Source organism: Dromiciops gliroides, chromosome 5 (genome assembly GCF_019393635.1).
Source record: "Dromiciops gliroides isolate mDroGli1 chromosome 5, mDroGli1.pri, whole genome shotgun sequence".
Taxonomy (NCBI): Eukaryota; Metazoa; Chordata; class Mammalia; order Microbiotheria; family Microbiotheriidae; genus Dromiciops; species Dromiciops gliroides.
The window spans coordinates 117,630,555-117,656,015 of record NC_057865.1 but is presented as its reverse complement, the minus strand read 5'-3'; the positions used below and the strand labels follow the sequence as shown (position 1 = coordinate 117,656,015).

Genomic DNA, 25,461 nt, shown 5'->3' with positions numbered 1-25,461 from the left:
TCAGAGCCAAAATAAGACATTTTTTTCTCCTGGTGCAGAAGCAGTTTAGTTGATGGAAGAGAAGCCTAACCAAGGGTGCAGTCATCCTGGGACAGGAGGACAACCCTTACCCTTCTTGGGAATGAGGGGAAAGGTGAGCCCTGGGAGAGGGGCACAACAGTGATGGCACCCTGAGGGTGGGTGCACCCCAATGTAGCATAGACAGAGGGAGAAGCTCCCCTCCACCATGCCAGTACCCTGGTGGCAAATTCCTATTTTCCCCAAGGTCATCATGGCTCTAGTGTACATAGAAACATTTGTGTGGGAGACTGGGAGCAAGAGTGTGAGAGAATAGATATCGGCACCAATGGGTGGCTGAGGGTGTGAGGGTATGAGAGGATAAGGTACATCCCTGATGCCCCTACCCCTTCTCCTGTCTTTTGGGACCTGGGAAATGTATAGGGCTATAAAGGTTTGGAAAACCCTAGGCTAACCAAGAGGAGAGAACATGTAAGCTGGTTTGCAAAGGAATGTACAGGATAAATTCAGTGCATACAGGGGGATGGAGCAGAGCATCTGGGCCAACCTGGAGGGGGGGGGGGCTGAAGCAGGCAGGTAGTCGCTGAGTACATACCCGGACACCTAGCGCAGCACTGGCCTGGTTCTTTCTGGGGCCTGCCACAGGTTGTGGGTGGGCAGTCAATTGGAGAGCACTGGACTGTTCCATCCTGGGAGCAAGAATACAGTAAGTACTGGGAGAGGGAAAGATTCCACACTTACATGAATATTTTTATAGTACTATTCTTTGAATAGCAAAGAATTCTTGTCACAGAGGAGATGGACTAAAGATGCAGAAAAAGCATACATTACTAGACATGGCTGATGGGATTGTTTTAAACTGTATCTTCGTTACCAGGAAAGGTTCTTTTTTGGCGGGGCGGGGGGGGGGGGGACTGGGAGAAAGAGAAGGGAACAAGCATTTATTGAGAACATTAATAGATGCCAGGCACTGTGCTAAATGCTTTAAATTTTATCTCATTTGATCCTCACAACCCTGGGAAGTAAGTGTTATTATTATCCCCATTTTACAGATGAGGAAACTGAGGCAGACCACAATTAAGTGACTTGCCCAAGGTCATACGGCTAGTAAGTGTCTGAGGTCTGATTTGAAGGTGGAGAAATCATTGGGAAGTGGCAGAATTTTTCTTTTCAAGAGCAACAATAAGACCTTTTTTTATTAAAAAAAAAAAAAGGCAGCAGAGGGAAAATCCCCTGCCCTGGTGGTTCTGTTTTTGGTCTCACACACAAATGTGGGGGCTGTTTCAGGAGGTAGCATTAGTGGGAAGTACCTCACAGCGGCAGGTGTGACATGGGCGGCTGGGGTCGGTGAAGTTCTGCCCGTTGGCATAGATGTGTCCCTGGTAGGTACAGCCTTCACACCCAGGGCAGCAGGCACCTGGGAAGGGCTGGGTGAGCGAGGCCAGAGGCGAGGAAGAGGAGGAGGGGCATCTCATGGGGAAGCTGGGTCATCCGGGGGTGCTTGGGCTCTTACTGCACTCCGAGGAGAGGGATCCCGGTAGCAGGACACTCACCAGGAGACCGAGTAGGATGCTGGCAGGGAGGGGGGGTGCAGGGCACAGCCTCACACACAGGAACCCCCTGTTGGCAGGAGCAGGTAGTGCAGGGCTGCCCTTCAGGCTCCCATTGGACCCCTTCAGCAAACTCCTGTCCATTGAGCACACACACTACATGGATACACAAAGAAGGGACTGTGTCCATCACCATAGGGGATGTTGTGTGCACGCGTGCGTGCACACACACACACACACACACAATTCACCATGATGAAAGAACTTTCTTACTTTGGGTGGATATTGTTCATCTATCTGAGGGATTTGTGATACTCTCAGCTATGAAATCACGCAGCTGGAAGATACTTTGAAGAGGATCTAGTCCGATCTTCTCTTGTAAAATCGTACTGGTCTCTTTATGAGTCCAGTCCCCTTTCTCCTGACATAGCCTGACTCCAATTATAACCAAGGGATGCTAGAAGATCATTGTCCTGGGACTGCATGAGGAAGAATCATCGGTGAGAAGGAGGTGTAGTTGATAGCTTGGGCCATGAAAATGTGTGACTAGTCCTCTGGGTTCAAGGGGAGTTCTTGACCTCAGGGGACGCATTGAAGGAAAGGAGAAGAGAGGAGAGGAGAGGAGAGGACAGGACAGGACAGGACAGGACAGGACAGGACAGGACAGGAGCCTTGCCTCCAAGTCTTGCCAACCCCTGGAATGGAAAACAATGGAGTGAGAGACTCGAAAGAGGGGACTGAGTTTAAAACGAGAAAGCTGTTCAGATAACCTGGAGTTCAGGCAGTGAATGGTCATGCTTGGGGCAGGCTTAGAGCATCTACTATTGCCAAGACTAGGAAGCAGTGTGGTCTAGTAGGAATATCCCTGGATTTGAAGTCAGAATCCACTTACTACCTTGGGCAGGTAATCTCCCCTGAGTCTCAGTTTCCTCATCTGTAAAATGAAAGAGTTGAATAGATGCTCTCTAAAGTTCCTTCCAGCCCTGATTCCAATGATCCTACTAGGTTAAGATGAGAATTAGAACTAGAGGTGAAAAGCTGAATTTTTGCTAGAGGTAGAACCATTGCCAATAATAATAATCACTAATATATTGTAACCTGGAGGGGCAGCTAAGTGATGCAGTTGATAGAGGACTGCTGGGCTTAGAGTCAGGAAGACTCATCTCCCTGAGTTCAAATCTAGCCTTAGATATTTCCTAGCTGTATGACCCTGGTCAAGTCACTTGACCCTGTTTATCTCTGTTTCCTCATCTGTAAAATGAGCTGGAGAAGGAAATGACAAGCTTCTCCAGTATCTTTGCCAAGAAGAAACCCCACCCCCCAAAAAAAAGAGATCAGAAAGAGTTGGACATGAATGAAAATGATGACATCAGCATTGTAACCTGAGCCTCTGGGCATGCCCAGTTCCAACATGAAGACACCACTGAGGGGGCCTTTGGAGCCTGGCCAAGTGGGTAGGGCTAGTCTCCTTTGATTGGCTGCCTTCATCCTTAACACTGGTAAGACCGAGCCATTGTCTCTCTTTTCCGCCATCTTTGGGCTGAGCTCCTTGTGGCAAATCCCGTCTGAACTGAACCCATGATAATGGAAGGAAAATTCTTCCCCTGCTCCCTCTCTTTTATCCCAGCTCTGAGAAATGGGTGGTCAGTTACCAAAAAAGCATCAAGGTCTGTACAGAAATCTTCATACATCATCTCATTTGATCTTCACAACCCTGTGAAGCTGGTGCCAATATTATCCCCATTTTACAGATGAGGAAACTGAGGCTCAGAAACATTAAGTGATTTGCCCAGTCTCACACAGCTAGTTAATGGCTATGACTGGATTGGAACTTTGAATTGTGAGATTTAAAATTGGATATTAGATCATAAATCTCCCCTACTTAACTTTTCCCTTAATTTATCTCCCAGACTAGTAAATGGAAGAAGCTTTTGGTTTTCTAGATAGAGCCTTTATTGTATATAAGGTGTTGAGAACGATATAGGAATCTCTTAAATCTACTGGATCCAATCTGGTGTACTGTCTAGCGGCCTCACAAAGTCTATCATAAAATCTGTTTGGTCTTTCATTAGCCTCCTGAGGTAGGCTTTTTTCTACCAAAAGCGCTGTGGCCGCCACTGCTCTAAGGCAAGGTGGCGCTCCAGCCGCTACAGGGTCCAGCTGAATTGAATAGTAGGCTATAGGACGTTGGTTAGGCCCCAGTGACTGAGTCAGGACTCCAGAAGCCACCCCCCTTTGTTCTTTATGGTAGAAAATGTGGAGCTCCAGCAGTAAGTGACGGCTATCTTCCTGACAAATTTCAGCATTAGGAGAGGCCAAAAGTAAGTCATCAACATATTGTACTAGTATGGAGCCCTTAAAGGTAATAGAAGCCAGATCCTGCTGTAAAATTTGGGAAAATAGAATCATCCCGACTTCATGACCAGAACTTCATCATCTACAACTCCGAGCCTGCCTAGTTGGCAAATGTGTTTCAAGCACCCAACCCAACCCAAACAAAGCAAGATTTGGTGTGAGAGGCAACAACAAGGAGGAGCTTGTGAGTCAGGAAGACTTGGGTTCAAATCCTGCCTCAAACTCTGTATGATGCGGATTGAGGCACTTAGCCACTCTGTGCCTCAGTTTCCTCTTCTGTAAAATGATGGAATTGGGCTCGGTAGCCTCTGAGGTCCCTTCTAGCTCTAACTCTATGATCTTATGATCTATAGACCTAAAAAGGTATAGACAGATATAGATAGATATAGAAATTATACATAATTGTATATGTATATATGTGTGTGTGTGTTTATTTATTTATAAAAGGCTCCTGAAAAACCAAAGCAGGAAGCTGAGAAAAACCCAAGGAGGAACCCTGGGCCATCCTCAGCCCGGGCTGAGGTGATAAAGAATGAAGGGAGGGAGAGGGCTCCCTCAGGCCACACCAGCCAAGTGAATATGTGGTTGAGCAGATTGGTTTAGAAAAAGATTTCTGCCCTCTACCAATGAGCTCATCAGTTCTAGCATTCTTTTGTCCTTTGTCTTATTTTAATGTTTCCCTAATCCTGTGCCTAGTGTAGGATCTGGCACACAGCAGGGAGGAAGGAAACACACATTTACTAAAGCACCTACTATGGACCAGGCACTGTGCTTTATAAATATTCTATATTAAATATTATCTATAAATATTATAAATTTATAAATATATCTAAATAGTATATATTTATAAATATATCTAACTATTATATATAAAATATTATTTTAATCTCATAACAACCCTGGGAGGTAGGTGTTATCATTATCCTGATTCTACAGTCGAGGACACTGAGGCAGACAAAGGGGTCACACAACCAAGAAGTGTCTGAGGCTGGTTTGAACTCAGGCCTTTTTGACTCCAGGCCCAGCACCTTTTGCCCACTGTGAAGCAGATCCACTGGAGGTCCATGTGGAAGGAGAATCTCCTGGTTTCCATCCACAGAGAGGGCCCAGGCCTAGCTAAAGAGGGACGGAAGCTAGCAGGCAGAGGATCTCACTCACCTTGGCAGCTCGGGCAGCAGTGTCCAAGCCTTGCAACCGGGTTGGGACAGGGGCTAGGTGGGCATTGCACGGGCACACAGCGGACCAGGCTCCTCTATGACACAGAAAGAGGTGGAACACACAGGCAGAAGGTGGTGGAATCCTAGGGCTGGAAGAGAACTGGGAGGCCTTCCTGTCCACCTCTGATCGTTTTACAGATGGGGAAACTGAGGCCCAGAGAGGTTAAGGGACTTGGTAAGGCAGGCCAGAGATGTTCATGGATGAAATGGGCATGGAGCAGAAGCTGATCACAGCAGGCGGGAGCTTGGAGGCACATTGCTGACCTCCTGCCTCCAGACACGTGGGGAGGAGAAGGGAAGGGAAGGGAAGGGAAGGGAAGGGAAGGGAAGGGAAGGGAAGGGAAGGGAAGGGAAGGGAAGGGAAGGGAAGGGAAGGGAAGGGAAGGGAAGGGAAGGGAAGGGAAGGGAAGGGAAGGGAAGGGAAGGGAAGGGAAGGGAAGGGAAGGGAAGGGAAGGGAAGGGAAGGGAAGGGAAGGGAAGGGAAGCATGTGGAGGGGAAGGGGGGCCAAGGGCTCAGGCCCTAGGGAATGGTGGTAAAATCTGGAAAATGAAAATAAAAGTGCCCAAGTTTCCTAGCCTCTTGCTCCAGAGCAGAGCTGAAGGCAAGGGGTCAAGGGTGGTGGCTGAGGGTGGAGGAAGCCCTCACTCACCAGACAGGTGCAGCGAAGGCAAGGATTGGAGCTGGATGAGAAGACTGCCCCCTCCTCATGATTCTGACCCTCATACTCACAGCCTGGGAAAAAGGAGGTGCAGCTCATGGGGGAAACTGATCCCCTCTTGAGAGGCAGGGGGGAGAGGAGGGTGAAACCTGGGGAGAAGGGCCGTCCTGGGTCGGAGGAAATGTGTATGGGGTAGGGGCATGGGGAAGCACCATGGGTATGGGCAGTGGGGAAGGCAGGCTGTCTGTTTGCTTTCTTTCCCCCTGTCAGGCACTGGAATAATTGCAGGAAGCCTGAGCTTCCGGACCTGGCATGATGGAGATGGGGGGCCTGGGCTACCCCAGGGTCAGGAGGTTCCCAGTCCCAGTGAGTAAGGATACCTCTCTCTGGAGGCAGGAGGGGGAGGGGCAAGGAGGTCACCTGGCCGACAGACGGGGCAGCACTGCCCAGGTGGGGTATAACTCTCCAGGCAGCTGAGCTCTGGACATGAAGCCTCCATGCACTGAACAGTCCCATCCTGTGGGACAGAAGAGGAAGTCCTGTTCTCTGGCCACCTCCTCAATCGCCCTCTTTCAGCCCAAGATCCTCCAGAAGGTGCAACTAGCCCAAGGGCCCCCCCTGCAGATACCTCCTCATTACCTACCGCTGTGGCCAGTGCCAGCCGCATCTTTTACCTGACATCTGCAGCTGACACAGGGCTCGGGATGCCATGTTTCTCCAGCTTTTCGGTCCCCAGGGCATATCAGGTAGCCTTCGGGCCCTAAGACCAAAGATACAGAGGAAATGAACAGAGAGTTCCGCGTACATTAGTATGTGTCTGTCTCTCTACCCACAAGTCCTGGGTTCTAATAAATGCTCTACATCCATTCATTTGTTCTTCCTGGGCCATTCCATCCATTCTTGTGCTTTCAGTCTCTCCATTCAAATAGGACTTCCCTATCTTTATTGGCAGACCTGCCCTCAGCTCCCGGGCTGGACGTCTTCACTAGACTAACTTGCCAGCAACTGTAATTCAACCTGTCTATAAACAGCCCCTGGTCATTAACACTGAACATTGGGTGTTGAATTCTGCCCTTGGGCCACAGTAAGATGGTCAGATATGCTTTAAAAAAAATAAACTGCAACTAACAGAATGTCCCAGTTTCTTACACAATTCTCTTGTTCTTTCTGCTACTCTTTTTTTGGGGGGGTGGGTAATGAGGGTTGTGACATACTCAGGGTCACACAGCTAGTAAGTGTCAAGTGTCAGAGGTCAGATTTGAACACAGATTCTCCTGAATCCAGGGCCAGTGCTTTATCTACTGTGCCACCTAGCTACCCTTTCTTGTTCTTTCTGTATCAAAATGTTTGTGTTTGTGGGTGATTGTCAAAGTTGTGATATTATGGTTTTTGAAAAGGTAAGTGGGACCAGGTGCCCTGGCTGAATACCCCACATACCCTGGCATCCTGAGTGAGATGCCAGAGCCAGGGCCCAAGAAGCACTTGGAGAGGAGGGGGTAGGCAACTGACCTGGCTCACAGCTTGGGCAGCATCTCCTAGGTTCTAGGCAGGGCTTCCATGAACACAGTGGCTGGCTGCATGTCACCTTTCCTTCCTGTGGTGCAGAGGGGAATAGACATTGGGCAACCATGCCTCCAGAGAACAAGACCCCCAAAACAATAACCCCACCCTGGTGGGGGAGGCAAGAGGAAGAGGGGCCAGCTCAGCTCTGGTCTCAGTGGCATCTCTATCTCCCATGAGCAGAGAGAGGCCTCTGGCTCATCTACACTAATCTCAAGCTCTGGCATTTTGGCTATCCAGGGACTCACTAACTGCCCCCCTGGAGATAGAGACCAAGGACTGGGGGGAGTAAGGAAGAGCAGGAGTGAGAAAGATGATGAGGAGAGACAGGTGTGTATGTGGAAAGGCCAGGTAACAGAAAACGTCAGGGCTTACCAGGCAGTGACAGGTGGTGCAGGCATCCGGAGAAAAGGTCTCTCCACTGCTATAGGCCTGGCCTCCATGGCTGCATCCTGACCCCAAACACACAACAGTCATTGTGGGTGACCACCAGTCCCTAAGATCCCAGCCTCTGAGGTTTTTTTGTTTGTTTGTTTGTTTGTTTGGTTTTTTTGGTGAGGCAATTGGGGTTAAGTGACTTGCCCAGGGTCACACAGCTAGTAAGTGTCAAGTGTCTGAGGCCAGATTTGAACTCAGGTCCTCCTGAATCCAGGGCCAGTGCTCTATCCACTGCGCCACCTAGCTGCCCCTCAGCCTCTGAGGTTTGCATGTCACAAGGTGGTGTCTGAATTGGCCCTACTTTCCATCATTCCTCAGGAGAGCCAGAGAACTCACCAAGACAGTGGGCCTCGTCCCTGATGAGGGAGCACCGAACCACCCCCTCCAGGCAGACGCATGAGGTACAGGCATCTGGCTCCCAGTGGGCTCCCTCTGGCCACTCCTGGCCCTGCCCGGTGCAGGGGGGCCGGTGGCACTCACAGGACTCCAGCTGCTTCACCCTGCTCTGCAGATCTATGTTCTGGAGGAGAGGTGATAATGCACATGCTCATCTGGGTCATGGTTACTCCCCCTTGTCACCTCCTGACCCTCTTGGAGGGTGCCCATATTTAGAGCAGAACTAAATAGGAAATCATGGGCTCATAGAACACTGAGCAGGCCAGGGCCATTTGGTAGCATAACCAACCACAGTTCCAGGAGCCTGATGATGAGGCTGGCTACCCTTCTCCTGACAGAGAAGAGATGGGCTTGGGGTGCACAATGAGCCACACTTTTGGACAAGGCCATGTAAAAATGGTTACATTTAAACTAAAAAAGAGTTTTGCTTAACTGCATATTTTTCACAGGGGGTTTGTTTTTCCTTTTCTTTCTCAGTGGGGATAAGATAGGAGGGAGATAAATACTTGTTCATTTTTAAAATTAAAAAAAATAATAATAATAATAATTTTTTTTGCGGGGCAATGAGGGTTAAGTGACTTGCCCAGGATTACACAGCTAGTAAATATCAAGTGTCTGAGGCCGGATTTGAACTCAGGTACTCCTGAATCCAGGGCTGGGGCTTTATCCACTGTGCCACCTAGCTGCCCCCTCAACATTAATTTTTTAAAAAGACAGTCTGAGCCTCAGAAGCGGGTTCTACTCACTGAACCATGTTCTTGCTGTTGCCAGCATTAACCTATTCGTTTCTCTCTACTGTGTGGGACCTCAACAGTTCATGGGGTCTTGTCCTCTGCTGTTAGCCAGATGAATTATTATAGACAGAATTAAAAATAGGTTTGTAGCAGCATAGATTTAGAGACTATGAAAAACAATCCCCTCATCTTACAGATGAGGAAACTAAAGTTAAGTGATTTGCCCAAGCTCACAGAGCCAGTGTCTGAAGCAAGATTGGAAAAAAAGGAGCTAGGTAGCTCAGTGGATAACACATTGGGTCTGGAGTCAGGAAGATATGAGTTCAAATCCAGCCTCAGATATTTACTCACTGTGTGATCCTGGGCAAGTCATTGAACCTCAGTTTGGCTTAATCCACTGGAGAAGGAAATGACAAACCAATCCAATATCTTGGCCAAGAAAACCCCACGGACAGCATTGGTGTGCTATGGTCCATCAGCTCACAAATAGTCGGACATGACTGAACAACAGTCTATGACAGCTTGGACTATTAAGTTATGATTACTATAAGATTCTTTTAAATCTCTGCTACCCCTTCAAATAAGAAATCCTTCCATTTTCTCTAAGCTAAACACCCTCTTTTCTTTTTTCTTTCTTTTTTTTTGGGGGGGGAAAATGAGGGTTAAGTGACTTGCCCAGGGTCACACAGCTAGTAAGTGTCAAGTGTCTGAGGCCTGATTTGAACTCAGGTCCTCCTGAATCTGCCCCCTCATTTCTTTTTGTTTTTAATCTAAAGACATAATTTCTATACTGAGGTCATTGAGTCACAGAAAGAACCCTGATTTTGGTCAGAGGACCTAGGTTTGAACCCCAGTTTGCTGCTTACTCCCTATGTGAGCTGAGCAAAAACTTCTCTAGCCTCTCTGGGACTCGGTTTCCTTAGCTGTATAATGAGAGGAGTGCTATGAGATGATCTTCAAGGGCCATCCCATCTCTCAAGCCAGGCTCATTGTCCTTCTTGGAACCTTCTCCCATATTTACCCCTGCCCACCTTCCCTCATCTGGCCCCTGGATCCCTGTGCCCTCCTTGTCCCATATCTCCAAGGCCCCCTTCCTACCTGTTTCCTCAGTTCTGCCACCACAGCCCCCAGCTCCTGCAGCTGCATGTTCACCTTCTGCAGCTGTTCTTCCAAAGGCCCACAGAAAGCAGGTGGGTCAACAGCTGCATGCTTCTGGTAGTGGTCGATGGCACCGAATCTGGCCGACTGGCCTGGGTCCTGGGCTGCGGTGTCTACAGGAGCAGGATGGGCAGGGGAAACAGAGCTGAAGAGAGCTGGGTAGAGCCGGGTGGGACTCTCAGCTCCTGGGCCCTCCCCCCAGAGTTGGGAGAAGATGGCGATTTCCCTTCCTCCAGGTCCCTACACTGGCAGCATCCTGGGAGGAGGACACTTCTCAGGAAGGACTGCACTGGGCCTGCAGCCAGCAGATTAATGTTTGAAACCTTGCCCCCAGTCCTTCTGTTGACCGGCTGAAAGACTTTGGCCACATCTTCACCATTTTCCCAGCTCCTGGGTTGTCAAAAGTAGAGCTGGAAAGAGGAATGACAAGAGGAATTCTGGGTGCATGGGCAAAGTACACATCCAGATGCAGTGATAGCTCTGGCCATGAATGGGTGGGTGTGCCAGCCTTGGGAGTCTGGCAAGCAAGGGACAGCAGAACTGAGCCTTTCTAAGGCTCCTAGAGGTAAGAAAGTAAATGGTAACCTGGTCCCATCATCTAACGCCTGCTTGTTCAGGGCGCCAACAGCAGCCCAAGTAGTGACCTCTTGTGCAAACAGGTCTAAGCCAGGCACCCTGATGCCTCTATAGCTGGAGCCCTCCCGTAGAGAGGTCTTTGAAAGTCCATGCCCTGGTTCAGCCCCCCAGTATCTGCCTGCCCAGGAATTCCCCACCTGGGGAGTGATGGTCAAAGCCTCCACCACCAGAAAACTGGCAGAATGGGGAAAGAATCACCCCTAAGAAAAGCTCTAAGTCTCTCTTGTGCATCCCACTTCCCCTTATCCGCAGGCTCCTTTTCTTTTAGGGGTCCAGTTTATGAAAAAGATGATAAATGAGTTAAAAAAGCATTTAATAAGCACCTACTATGTACACTGAGGATACAAAGGGGGGAAAATGAAACCATTCTTTCCCACAAGGAGCTTACATTCTGTTGGGGCAACAATGCTTAGTCATATCAGTAAATGCAAAATAAATACAAGGTAAATTGGGGGGAGGCGCTGGTAGCTGGGGACCAAGAAAGGCTTCATTGTAGCAGGTGGTATTTGAGGTGAGCTTTCAAAGAAGCTAGGAGATTCTAAGAGGTATAGGTGAGGGGCTAGTTCCCCAGATACAGGGGAAAGCTCGAACCAAGGCGCCCAGGCCGGAGATGGAATGTGGGGTGAGAGACAGCAAGACCAGTTTGATGGGAAAACTAAAAGGTTCTTGGTCCTGGGACCTTCCAGTCACCTTCGACTCCAAGCCCAGCCTCAACTCTTCTCCCAGAACCTTTGTTAACCTCAATGACCACACTTGGCTCCCAACTAAGTGTGGCCTCTCCTCCAAGGCTCAGTCCTCAACCACTGAGACCCTACCCCCAGCCCCTGGAATCTCCTTGTAGACCCTGGCTCTGATTCAGAGATACAGAATGGGGGATTCTGGGAGGTCTCACTGATACAAGCTTCAGTGAAACTTGAGTGTCCCAGGCTTGGGGAGACCTGACAGAGATGAGGCCTAGCCAAAAGTACCTTGGTCCCTTCCTCCCCTCTTCAATCCTTCACCTCTCCCTACCCTCATCTCCACCAAGTCTCAGACTGTCTCTCTCCTTGTCTGTCTGTATCTCTCTGTCTCTGTCTCTTCTGAGTCTCTGTCTCTGACCTCTGTGGCTGCTTGTGTCTCTCTATGTCCCTGTCTCTGTCTCCTCCCCCTCCCCGCTCTCTCAGAGCCTCTGCCTCCCACCCCCTCCCCCGCCCCTCACGGGGAGGAGCAGGCACCCAGAACACAAAGGCCTTAGCTCCTACTGCTGCCTTTTGCTCCCCCCTCCCCAAGCCTTAGAATAATGAACTTCAGATGCACAGATTCCGAGGCAGCTCCCTTGTCCCCAGACTTCCTTTCAGGACTTGACCGGACACCCCATCCTCTTCCCCACTCTCTCCCAGACTCAGCTTTCCACCCCTTCCCTGCTCTGAACCCCCCCTCCCCTGCAAAGAGCCAGGGTGGGGTGGAGGGCTGGTAGACAGAGCTGGATGAAACAGGCCCAGAGCAGAGGCCAGAAGCAGGCAGAAGCCTTGGGGCAGAAGGGGCCCAGGCAGCCCCCCACCTCCAGCCTGGAAGCCTAGCTGGCGCTTACCGTTCTCCCCGGCTTTGGCCAGGGCCAGTTCCTGCTCAGGCAATGCCAGGGCCGGCAGGAATAGGAGAAGAGCCGCTGGGATCAGCTTCCAGGGGCCTCCCGGAAGGGCCATGCTCCTCTCCCCAGCGCTTCTCAGAGTTAGGAGGGGGGTGGGGAGTGGGGAGGCTGGGGCCGGACAAGGGGCGGGTGGGGAAATGTTGAGGCTGCTGCTCCTGCCTTTGTTCATACAGCCCAGGGTCCCTCCTCCTCTTGTCCTGCAGAGAGAGCTTAGGACAGTGGAAAAGTACGAGGTAGCCCTAAAAGACAAGGACAATGGCTTCAAAGCCTCCCTCTGACAGAGGCTCCCTCTGAGCCTCAGCCCCTTCTTGTGTAAAATTTGGGGTTAGACTAGACAACCTCTGAGGTCCCTTCCAGAACTAAATCTGAGATCTCTCCCAGCTCCATCCCCCTCATCTTCATCTCTTCTTTCTGCCCTCCCCTCAGTTTCTAGCCCCTAGAACCTCACCCATGGGGAAAAACAGCCCCCGTACCCCTGATATTCCTGGAAGATTCTTTTTTTTTTTTAAATAACCTTAGACGTGATATGTTTATCAGGTAGGCATCTATCTTGATGATTTATTAGGTGTGAGCAAGGCTTGGACACCACCTCCCTAGGTTCCACAGGAAATCTGTTCAGATTGGCTGAGGGATTGTTCTGGTCCTCTGGGTTCTGAATAAAACCATCAGCTAGATGGAATTCTGTCAGTCCTCAAGCAAAGAAACCCCTGAGAAGGAAGGGGTAAGTGGGGAGGAGAAAAGCAGAGTCTAGGCTTTGGTCCCAACCTCCTCCCCTGATTCCACACCCCTCCCCCAATATCCCCCTCCCAACTTCTCCCCAGCCGGTGGAAGACCTAAGAAACCTTGGCGAATTTGAACTTTCTAGCCTATTGGTATCCCAGTAGTATGCCCAGAAGGACAGAAGAACGGCCTGAATGAGATAAGGAAAGCAGATGAAAGTGTCTACCAAGAACCCAGCAGAAAAGCTACTAAGGGGAAACCCACCAAGTTCCCTAAGGGGAACTTCGGGAACTCTCTACAAAGGAGTGAAAAGGACTTCCAGCCACCCTAAGCAGCTGTGAGTTATTCCTTCGCCACAGGATTCTCCAAGCTTGAACCCACTTTCCCTTATAATCTGGATGTAGTGGTGAAAAAGTAGAGCGGAGGAGATTGATTAATCAATAATCAATAAACATTTATTAAACACCTACGATGTTCCAGGCACTGTGTTAAGCACTGAGGATACAAAAAGAAGCAAAAGATAGTCTCTGCCCTCAAGGAATTTACAATCTAATGGAGGAAACAACACACATGCACATATATATGCACATATATACATGTATGTATGTCTATATTAAATATTTGTTTGCATGTTGTATAAAACACACCTATATGTGTATATACATATATCTCTATCCACTGCGCCACCTAGCTGCCCCTTAACAGTTTAGAATTGGGGGAGGGGCGGGGCAATGAGAGTGAAATGATTTGCCCAGGGTCACACAGCTAGTAAGTGTCAAAGGTCTGAGGCTGGATTTAAATTCAGGTTCTCCTGAATTCAGGATCAGGGCTTTATCCACTGTACCACCTAGCTGCCCCCTCCCTTCACTCTTCTTCCTCCTCCTGGTACCCTACGAATAGGCAGCCGCCTCTTGTTTCTTTTCTCTCCTTCCTGCCCCCAAATGCTGCTACTCTCAGTCTCCCTGGAACCTGAGATGGAGGAAGACCCAATCCCTCTAAAATGTTCCCATGGACTGTCCTGTAGCCAAAGTATGGCAGGCACAAGGTGGGTCCCCAGTGGCCATTGCCTTCTCTTCCACTGCCACTCCTAACACTGGCTTCCCAGCTACTAGGTTCTGAGTTCCAGGCTGAACTATGGGATAAGTTGGTCAAGGCTGAGATAAAGAAGGGGGTAACTCAAGGTGAGGCTAAAGGAGAAGAGAAGAGGTTGGGGAGGGAGAGAGACAGAGAAAGAGAGATACATAGACACAGACACACAGAGAGAGAGAGAGCGAGCTGTTGTGAGGGTTGGAGCGAGACAGAAAAGGGAGCTGCAAGGCAGCTCTAGGTAAGAGCCAAGGCTCAGTAACTCTGTGTCCACCAGGCCAATGGACTCACGCTAGCTGGCAGTTCTGAGAAGCTCTGCATCCCTTGTCTCCTGATTGCCCTCTCTGCTCCTTACACTGCACCTCCCCAGTGGGGCCATGTCAGCTTCAGAGCTTCCTATAGGAAGATCAGAGGAAGAGAAAATGCAAAAGAGAATGAAAAGCACAGAATTCTTCCTTTTAATCCCATCAAGCTGTCTTCTATTTCTCTTTATAAAACAGGGGTTCTTAAGCTGGGGTTCATGCCACAGAGAGATCTCAGAGGTCTATGATCCTGCATGAAAAAAAATTGCATCATTATGTTCAGTTACCTCTAACTGAAATCTGGCATTTCCTTCAATGATGAATTTTTAAATAAAACAGTACTCTTAGGAGGGGTCCATAGGCTTCACCAGACTGCCAAAGGAGTCCATGCAGGGGAGTGCTGGACCCATGCGGGAACTGGCCGATATCTACAAAATCAGGACTTGATTTGTTGTTCAGTTAATTGTCTAGACTTAAGAAAGTGAAGGAGAAATTGTTAATAATTCAGATTAAACTAAAAAGTGTGTAATGTTTACAATTGCACTCTCCCTTCTCATCTCTACCTTCTGGCTTCCTTTAAGTCCCAGCTAAAATCCCATCATCTTCAGGAAAACTTTCCCTCTTATTTCATCCTTCTCTTAATTATTTCCTATTAGGGGGCAGCTAGGTGGAGCAGTGGATAAAGCACAGCCCTGGATTCAGGAGGACCTGAGTTCAAATCCAGCCTCAAACACTTGACGCTTACTAGCTGTGTGACCCTGGGCAAGTCACTTAACCCTCATTGCCTCGAAAAAATTATAATCAGGAATTATTTCCTATTTATCTTGTATACAGCCAGTTTGTATATATTTGTTTGTTGTCGCTCCCATCAGATCGTGACCTTCCTGACCTCTGGAACTGTCTTTTGCCTCTTTTTGTATCCCCATTGCTTAGCACAAGTGCTAAGTAGGCACTCAATACATGTTTGTGGATTGATTTGGAAACACACCCCTGGGTCCATGACACAGATAAGGCTAAGAAACCCTACTCTAAGGAGATCCCCAGTGAGGAAGGAGTGGTGATCCTTTTTCATCAGGAGCCCTCCGCATTCCTCAGTATCTCCAAGGAGGCAGACCAGGCAGAGGCATTGGGCTACAGCAATAATGTGAACTCTTATAACTGGATTCAAATCCACTTCATCAGCCCCAGATGAGGGATCTATGGTTAGATCCATGTGGTCACATCCGTGCTAGTTCTTATGGGGAATAAATAGGGATTTTAGTGGTCTGAAAGCTCATCTTAGGCCAAATTAAAAGAGGTGTAGCATCCAGGATATGGGAAGTGGTAGTCCTGCTGTACTCTGCCTAGGTCAGACGACAACTGGAATATTGTTCTGGGTGCCCCATTTTAGGAAGAACATTGAAAACAAGAGGGAATCCAGAGGAGGGCATTTAAGATGAAGACTTTGTGTAAATAAATATATTACATTCCTAACAATGAGAACTATACAAAAGAAGAATGAGCAACTTCATGAGGTTTGTGTATGTGGTTGGGGGTGGGGGAGTTCCACTTTGCTTGAGGCCTTCGTGCAAAGGCTGGATGATTACTTATTGGGGGTGTTGTACAGAGGATGTCTGTTCTAGTACAGTTGAACTAGATAGATTCTGAGATCTCTTCCAAGCCTTATCTAAAACCTGTGGCTAGGTGTGGGAGGGAGGGAAGTGGTGGTGGTAGGACTGGCATTACCCTCTTCCTACCAAAAGGCCCCAGGCCTGGGCTTATGAAAAACAGGTTAAGTCCCAGAGGAAGCCTAACCCCAAAGAAGGAAGTCAGACTCTCCTCATATTCTCTGGCTCAGGATGTCTACACCCTAAAACTCCAGGGGAAATCCCTTTTCCTAAAGCCTAGGACACAAAAATATTTAGCTGTACTTTTAGTAATAGCAAAGCATTGGAAACAAAGTAGATGCTCATTGATTGGGGGATGGTTAAACAAATAATGTGATACAAATTGTTAAACAAAATGTGGCATGATTGCAATGAAATAGTACTATGTGATGAGTTCCATGAACTGATGCAGACGGAAGTAAGCGGAGCCAAGAAAACAATATACACAGTAACTAGAACAACATAAATGAAAAGAATGACTCACCAAAAAAGAAAAAATCAAAAGTAAATGTAGGGGCAGCTAGGTAGCACAGTGGATAGAGCACCGGCCCTGGAGTCAGGAGGACCTGAGTTCTGGTCCGGCCTCAGACACTTAACACTTACTAGCTGTGTGACCCTGGGCAAGTCACTTAACCCCAATTGCCTCACCAAAAAAAAAAAAATTAAATGTAACAAATTATAAAGATCAAGAGGACTCAAGTGAAGTTATTTGAGAAGATACCCCCAATTCACCCCTTTATGGAGGTGGGAAGTCCACAGATGTTATACATTCCACATGTTTTTGGACTTTTTCTTTCTTTTTCTTTCTTTCTTTCTTTTTTTTTTTTTTGGTGAGGCAATTGGGGTTAAGTGACTTGCCCAGGGTGACACAGCTAGTAAGTGTTAAATGTCTGAGGCTGGATTTGAACTCAGGTACTCCTGAATCCAGGGCTGGTGCTCTATCCACTGTACCATATAGCTGCCCCCTGGACTTTTTTAAATGGATTGATCAGTTATATGGGTATTTGTCTTTTTAAAAAATACCATTTGTTATTTGGGATGGCTATCTAGCAGTGGGATGGGGATAACTGTGATATAAAAAAGAAAAAATATCAAAAAAATTTTATTTTTAATGAAAAACTCAAGAATTGATCAACCTCCAGAGGGGTTGAATGCCTAGTAAAGTGGTAGCTAGGTGGTGCAGTGGATAGGGTGCCAAGCCTGAAGTCAGGAAGACTAATCTCCTTGGGTTCAAATCTGGCCTCAGACACTTAATAGCTGTGTGACCCCAGGCAAGTCTCTGTTTGCCTCAGTTTCCTCATCTGTCAAATGATCTGGAAAAGGAAATGGCAAACCACTCTAGTATCTATGCCAAGAAAACCCTAAATGGGGTCACAAAGAGTCAGACATCACTGAAAGATGACTGAACAAAGACAACAATTGAATTTGGAAAAGTGTTCAATATACAAAATGGACCACAGATAGGAGAGTTATTTATTTCTTCCGCCCCAAAATACCTATGAGCATTCCTTGACAAGTACTTAAAACAGGTAAGGATGCTTACCCTGAGAGACTGATGCTTAAAACAATTTGTGGGAATGCTGAACAGACATTTCACCACCACCCTTACATCTTCCTTGTCTGATCACTCAGGCCCATACCTTCTGGCCACAATTGGGTTTATCTAATCCTTGGAAAAGTTGTTGCGATTGCCTCCTTCTGGGAAATCAGCACCTGGACCCAGAAACTACTGATTTTACAAACTCCTGGGAATGCTATATAAATGCTAGCTGTTATCATTGTAGTCTTCATCATCATGAGGCTGCAGTCCAGACTAGGGATATCTATCTCAGGATTGACATTTGGTTGCCCGTACTCAGGGAAAGAAGCACAAAGCAGAAGAGGCAGTTTGAGGGCTTCAGACACAGTCAAGCTCACTTGGACAAGCAACAGAACTCCAGATCGGACAATATCCACTCTGCTTGGGTACAGGCAGAAGGAAGACTAGTCAGCTCAGAGTCAAGGGGATATGGGTCAAGATGGTGGCAGCTGGTAGACTGGGTTAACCCCCTTAGGTCTGAGGAATGAGCTAATAATACCCTTATGGGCAGTCCCTCCTTATACCCCCTTCCCCCTCCCACTCCCATCGATAGCAGCTAATAAGATTATCTCATTCCATTCTGCACACACTATCCATCCTTCTGTTTGCTGGAAGGAGCCATGAGCACTTCTGAACTTGAATTCCAGTACAGACTATAGTCACCCCTTCCACATTGCGACTTTCCCCATCACAATTTCAATAGATTGTGGGTCAGCATTAGAAATTAAATGGAAATTTGGGAGGAGTTTTGCAAAAACCTCAAATGACACGCAAAGCCAGCAGATAACAGAAAAAGTTGAGAAACTAAGAAATGCATGAAATATATGAATAGTATTGTAGAATATTAACATATTCTATTTTAATACCATAATAATTCAGACTTCCCTGGTATGAAGGGAGGGCCCCAAATTTTTCCATGGATTCTCCAGATTTCCAGGGCACTGTACCCCTAACCCCTGTGATATGGAAGGGATAGCTGTAACTGGTATCACAGAGTGGGAGGGGGAAGGGGGTATAAGGAGGGACTGCCCATAAGGGTATTATTAGCTCATTCCTCAGACCTAAGGGGGTTAACCCAGTCTACCAGCTGCCACCATCTTGACCCATATCCCCTTGACTCTGAGCTGACTAGTCTTCCTTCTGCCTGTACCCAAGCAGAGTGGATATTGTCCGATCTGGAGTTCTGCACCCAGGGGCAGTAAAGGGGCACTCACAAAGTGATCCAGATCTCAGAGCCATGAGCTTCCTGAGCCCTCAGTCTGGGGCCTGATGGAGCTGTGGTCAGGAGCACTCAGAAATGAGAGACAGCTTCTCCCTCCAGGTAAGACTTGGGGGGGGATGGGGGGAGCTGGCAAGCTTAGCTGAAGACATTGGGAGGAGTCAGGTATCCGGGTATAGAGTAGATTCCTGGGTTTTCTTTTGAAAGGACAAGTTTGGCTCTAGGACTGAGGGGAAAATCCTAAGGGATCTAGAGAAATGTAGGCATGGATGAAAGACTGGTCACAGGGCCAACCAGTCAATCAGAGACCAAAATATTCAAGTTAGAAAAACAGAAGGGTTTCTGATGGCTAAAAGTCCAGGCAAGGGACAGTTCGTTTCAAGAGTCCAGGAAGGAGAGGCTGGGCATCTGGGCTAGGCAAAGGGGCTCTTTCCCTCAGCCTTATTTCCTAATTTTTACCTGACAGGTGGAGGTATCATTCAGCAATGGTTGAGTGAGGTCAAAGAATACAGTCTTCTCCAGGGTTTAAGAATTCCTAGACTGAGCCCTCACTTAAGGGCCCAAATGCCCAAGCTCTGGTTCTGCCCATCTGTGGGGCAGGCTACTACTTCGGTTAGCCTTTCTGCTTGTTGCCTTCAGTTGCACTGCTAACTCTGCCAACCCTTCCTGCCCCACATCCCGTCCCCTTCACCTTGGCCCAGGACAAACCATGCCCTGGGGGTAGGGGCAGAACTTGGAGTCACATTAAAAAGCACCAGCAGCATATTCAGGAAGAAATCTAAGGTTGAGATAGAGCTGGGCAGGCCAGGTTGCCACGTCCATCTGCTATGAGAGTACCATCCTTGTCACCCATCTGCCCCTGTTTCTTTCTCTCCTCTGATTCTTCCTTTTTATTACAGGGAGAGAGAGCCACTACAAAGAAGTAGGACTGAAGCAGGCCCCACTCCCCTCCCTCTGATGAGGAGATCTGGGCTCGGGCCCCTTAACCCAACAAAAGACACAGGGTATGTTCTGAGTCTGCCCTCTCCCTTCTCTATGGGTGGGTGGGAAGAGGTTGGGGATGAGTTGGGGAGAGGGATCTATGTGCTGGAATGAAGCTCAGGGGGGTCAGTAGATCCAAGGGTCATGTGATCTCAGGGTCTTAGTGCCAGGCTCTACCAATGGAAAGAAAATCGAGGTGGCCACCTTCTTTCTCCTGCAGTGGACGACAGAGAAGAGCAGACTCCGGAGGCTGGAATGGCTAAGAGGAGGTTGACATGGCAAGCCTTGCTGCTGACTGCAGTTGTGACTTTTCACTTAAACACAGGTACAAGGAAGAGGCCAGCAGCTCTCTTTCCCAGAACCACCTTTGGCCAGTAAGGGCAGGAGCTAATCCTTTAGGGTTATGGCCACCAGGAAAGTGGGTCAGAGTCTGGAAGGTTAGGGTGTAAGAGAGAGGAGCAGGGTCAGCCCTCCTCCCTAGAACAGGGTTAAATTTAGGGCTGGGGCTACTACCACCAAGCCCAGGCTCCTAGCTCAGAGTCTACAGCTGTACTTCTCCCATGGCCCTAGTATTCTGCCTTATTGATTTGGCATCTAACCAAGATTTCAAAAAGCAAATCAACTATATTGTAATTTAGGTGATAGAAGTTTTTTCACTTTATACCATTTAATTCAATAGACATTTATTAAGGTTTGCTATGTGATATTTCAGGAATGGATGAAATGCCTGATGGGGAACATATAGATCAGGGGTCTTTAACCTAGATCCATGGACTCCTGAGAGGGTCCTTGGATAGATTTCAGGGGCTTGTGAACTAGGATGGGGTAGGGATCGCATCTTTATTTTTACTAACCTCTAACTGAAAATTTAGTATTTCCTTCAATTGTTTAAAAATACTTTTCTGAGAAGGGGTCCCTATGCTTCACCAACCTGCCAAAGAAGTTCATGTCCTGGCACATAGTAGGCCCTTAATACATGCTAATTGACTGAATGGATGACTTCTTGATCTACACAAGAAGGTTAAGAACTGATATAGGTAGAATACAGGGCTGAGGGCAGCTTGAGGACGTGCCAACACTTGGGAACAGAACTATGCTTAGGAATTAAACTGGGGCAAAACAGTGTTGAGAAGGCGGCGGTAGGTGTAGTGGCCAATTTGACAGGGATAGGGGTCAGTGGCAGGGGGAACAGGAGACAGAACAACTCTGACTATTCTGAGGGAAGAGTGTCTTGACTCTCTCCCTTCAAGGATTGGAGGGGAATCCAGGATCACAGGAGCTGAGATTTGAGAGAGACTTCAGCAGTAGTTCAAGCTATCCACAAAAGAAATCCCCACTCTAACACATACAAATGGTCACCCAGTCTCTGATTGAAGACTTCTAGTGAGGGAGAGCCCACTGTCCTGGAATGAGGCCACCCTTTCCACATTGGCATAGCTCTGATTGTTAGCAATGATTGCTCCTGGTTCTGTCCTCTGGAGCCAGAAAGAAAATGTCTAATCCTTCCTCCTCAAGACAGCCCTTGGAATATTTGGATGAATGAAAAAGCACTGTGCTAAGCACAGTCTGGGAACACCAAACACACAAAACAAAGACTGTCCAGGTCCTTAAGGGATTTACATTTTAATGGGGGTGACAACACAAAGAAAAATGGTGGGTGGCCAAGGAGGGCCAGTCCAGAGAGTTACTGGGACAGTGAGGGGAGCTGGAGTCATGTAGATTGACACATCTCATGCAGGAACTATGGGAAAGTTGAACGTGGTCCGTAGTTCCAGAAGTTTGGGGGTGAGGGAGAAAGGCAGGGGCTGTGGAAGACATGAGTAGAGAGTCCAGAGTGGGGTGAAGTATAGCCTGAGTTTGTCCTGAAACAGAGGTCCTAGAGAGTGGGGCACCAGGGCAAATGTTTTGCTGGAGCTAAAAAGTGCTGGGATTTTCTTCTCTGGATTAAACATCTTCAGTTTCTTTAATTGACCGTTATATGACGTTAACATAAGGGCCTTCATCATCCTGGCTGCTCTTCTCTAGATCCTCTCTAGCTTGTCGGTGTGCTTCCTGAACTATGGCACCCACAAATGAACAAAAGATTCCAGATGAGGTCTGATCAGGGCAGACTAAAGAAGGAACATCACCTCTGTATTCTTGGTAACTATGCCTCCCTTAATGCAGCACAAGATCCCATTAGCTTTTTTTGGCCACCAAATGATAACGTTGACTAGTAGTGAGCTTGCATTCCACTAAAACTTCCACATTTTCAGAAAAAAAAATGCTCTCTAGGCTTTCCCCATCTTGTATTTGTAAGATGATTCTTTGAACCCAAGTGTAAGAATTCACATTTATCCCTTTTGAATTTCATAATCAGTCATCAAGAGTTGATTAATTGTGCCAGACATTAAGCTAAGAACTGGGGATACAAAGAAAGGCAAAAACATGGGATGCATTCAAGGGGCTTACATTCTAAGAAGGGAAATAACATGCAAAAAAAAAAAGCAGGTGCATAATGCAAATGGAACGTAATCTTGGAGGAAGGGCACCAGCAGTAGAGACCATGAAAGGCCTCCTGCAGAAGGTGGCACTTGCATTGAATCTTAAAAGGTAGCCAGGAAAGCCAGGAGATGAAGAAAGAAAATATTCAGGCATGGGAGGGCAGCCAGCGAAAAGAATGTAGTCAAGAGTTGGAATGTCACCTGTGAGGAACAGCAAATAGGCCTGTGTGATTGGATCACAAAGTGCATAGGGCGAGCCTGGAGTAAGGAAGACTCCTCTTCATGAGTTCAAATGTGGCCTCAGACATCTGCCAGCTGTGTGACCCTAGACAAGTCACTTCACCCTATTTATCTCAGTTTCCTCATCTGTCAAATGAGCTGGATAAGCATATGGCAAACCATTCCAGTATCTTTGTCATGAAAATCCCAAATGGGGTCATGAAGAAATGGACACGACTGAAAGATGACTGAACAACAATGAAAGTATAAGAAGATGGCAAAGGTTTTCAAGGCTTTAAACACCAAACAGAAGATTTCATATTTGATCGTAGAGGCAATAGGGATCCACTCTAATTTATTATATAGGGAGAGTAACGTGATCAGACCTGTGCTTTAGGAAAATCACTTTGTTAGGTGAGTGAACAATGGGTGGAATGGAGAGAGATTGGAAGAAGGAAAACCAACCAGAAGAATGTGGCAATTGCCTAGGCACGTGGTGGTGGGAGCATCTGTGAGTGGAGAACAGGGGATGTATATCAGAGAGGGTATGAAGGGACAATAACAAGATTTGGCAACAGACTGGGTATGTGGAAGGTAGCATCAGATTGTGTCAGTTCAGCCCAGTTTTCTAGACTGTCAAGATCTTTTTGCATCTTATTTTGTAATCCTGTTTATTAGCTACCCCTCTCAGATTTGTGTCATCTGCAAGTTGGATAAGCATGCCATCTATGCCCCTATCCAAGTCTTTGAAAAAATGATAAATAGCATGGGTTCGAGCAAAGATCCCTGAGGCATCCTACTGGAGAGCTACTGCCAAGTTGACACTGAACCGTGAATAGTTAGTCATCTAATTCTGAACCCTTCTAATTGTATTATAATCTAGCCCACAGCTTTCTATGTTTTCCAAAGGAAGAGTAAGAGATACTTGATCACATCTTTTGCTAAAATGTAGGTGGTGGTTGTTCAGTTGTGTCTGACTCTTGGTAACCCCATTTGAGGTTTTCTTGGCAGAGATACTGAAATGGTTTGCTACTTCCTTCTCTATCTCATTTGATAGATGAGGAAACTGAGGCAAACAAGGTTAAGTGACTTGCCCAGGGTCATACAGCTAGTAAGTGTTTGAGGCCACATCTGAATTCAATATGAGTTTTCCTGACTCTACTCTTAGCACTCCATCCACTGTGCCACCTAGGTACCTCCCCCAATCTAGGTAAACTATATCTATTAAAGTCAGGCAAGGGGACCATGCTGAAGGGATGCTGGCAATAGTGTTTGAGTAGTGTGACTAAGGAGTACATTGGAGGACTACAGAGAGAGACACACAGGGATGGTGATTCATTTGGGGAGGGAGAGCCCTACCTGATGTAAACAGCTTGGGCCTAAGTCCCTTTCACCCCATGCCAGTTCCAGTTCTGTTTAGGAGGTAGAACAAGAAAGACGAAGCAGCAGAGGAGTCAGTGGTTAGAGAAGAAGGGCAGTGCTCTGTCATGGATGCTTAGGGAAAAGAGTATTTTTTTTAGTATTTTATTATTTTCCAGTTACATATAAGGAAAGTTTTCAACATTTGTTCTCATAGGATTTTTAGTTCCAAATTTTTTTCTCCCACCCTCCCTTCCCTCCCTCCTCCCCATGATGGAAAGCAGTCTGACATAGGTTGTATATGTACAATCACATTAAACATTTTTCTATATTAGTCATCTTGTGAAAGAAGAATCAGAGCACAAGGGAAAAACCTCAAAAAAAGAAGGAAAAAAACAGTCCAAAATTAGAAACAGTATGGTTCAATCTGCATTCATAATTCACAGTTCTTTTTTTCTGGCTGTTGAGAACATTTTCTATCATGAGTTCTTTGAAACTGTTTTGGATCATTGCACTACTGAGAAGAGCCAAGTCTATCCCCATTGTTCATCACACAGTGTTGCTATTACTCTGTACAATGTTCTCCTAGCTCTGCTCCTCTCAGTCAGCATCAGTTCGTGTAAGTCTTCCTAGGTGAGAAGAGTATTTTAGAAGGGAAGGGATGCTTAGCAGTGTCCGATGTGACAGAAAGATTCAGGAGAATAAGCTGATGAGCAAAGTTGATTGAATTTGGGGATTAAGACCTCACCTGTGACCTTTAAGAGAGTGGTCTCTACATTCTGGTAGAGGTTCCTATTGAGGCCCTCAGAACTCATGTCTGTGTATCTCCAGCTGGTGCAGATCAGTGCATGGGGGGCAGCAACATCTTCACAGAGATCCCAGAAAACAGTCCCAATGGTTCCTTCGTGGCCAATCTGACAGGCTTTGGGGACCCACTGACCAGCGGTTTGCAGCTCTGCCTGAGTGGCACCGACGCCCACTGGTTCTACCTGGAGGGGAAGACGATTCGTCTGAATGTTTCCACAGAGAAGACCCTGGATCGAGAGGTGTGGGCAGCCCTTGGGGAAGGTCTGGCGCATGGGAGGAGGGCTCTGGGGGAAGCTAGGGTTCAGAGAGCGGGGTTGCAAAGGGAGATAGGTTTAATGTAATCTAATGGAAAGAATGGAGAGGTAAGCTGGTCAGCCACATATAGGCTGTGTGCCCCTGTGCAAATCAACTCAGTTTTTGATACACTAAGCAGCTCAAAGACTACAAGTTTCAGAGAATTGAGGGTGTTTCCTCCCTATACTGATGGAACCACAGGCCTAGAACCAAAGCAGAATAAAGCACTGGGCTCAAAATTTGGAAATCTGGGTTCTAGACCCAGAGTTGCTACTATGTGGTTATATAATTTTGGACAAATCATTTCCCCCTGGCCTGGCTTCAGTTCCTTCAATTGTAAAATAAGGCAGTTGAACCTAGTGATCCTTTTTTTTTGGGGGGGGGGGTGTTAAGTGACTTGCCCAGGGTCACACAGCTA

At 47.4% G+C, this 25,461-nt stretch overlaps 1 protein-coding gene across 1 annotated transcript in view; it reads right to left on the bottom strand.

Annotated features, from left to right (window-relative positions):
• The window catches only part of LOC122729450 (kielin cysteine rich BMP regulator), a 30,180-nt gene extending 17,757 nt beyond the window's left edge, over positions 1-12,423 (bottom strand). The window contains exons 1-12 of the mRNA XM_043968340.1: positions 12,292-12,423; positions 10,026-10,198; positions 8,134-8,317; positions 7,735-7,811; positions 7,309-7,393; positions 6,474-6,559; positions 6,220-6,316; positions 5,791-5,873; positions 5,082-5,175; positions 1,572-1,724; positions 1,329-1,435; positions 614-707 (exon numbers count right to left, since the gene is read on the bottom strand). Of these exons, the coding sequence (XP_043824275.1) occupies positions 614-707; positions 1,329-1,435; positions 1,572-1,724; positions 5,082-5,175; positions 5,791-5,873; positions 6,220-6,316; positions 6,474-6,559; positions 7,309-7,393; positions 7,735-7,811; positions 8,134-8,317; positions 10,026-10,198; positions 12,292-12,403 (1,345 nt within the window). The 5' untranslated portion in view covers positions 12,404-12,423. The remainder of the gene's footprint in view (positions 1-613; positions 708-1,328; positions 1,436-1,571; positions 1,725-5,081; positions 5,176-5,790; positions 5,874-6,219; positions 6,317-6,473; positions 6,560-7,308; positions 7,394-7,734; positions 7,812-8,133; positions 8,318-10,025; positions 10,199-12,291) is intronic.
• Between the last annotated feature and the right edge of the window lie 13,038 nt (positions 12,424-25,461).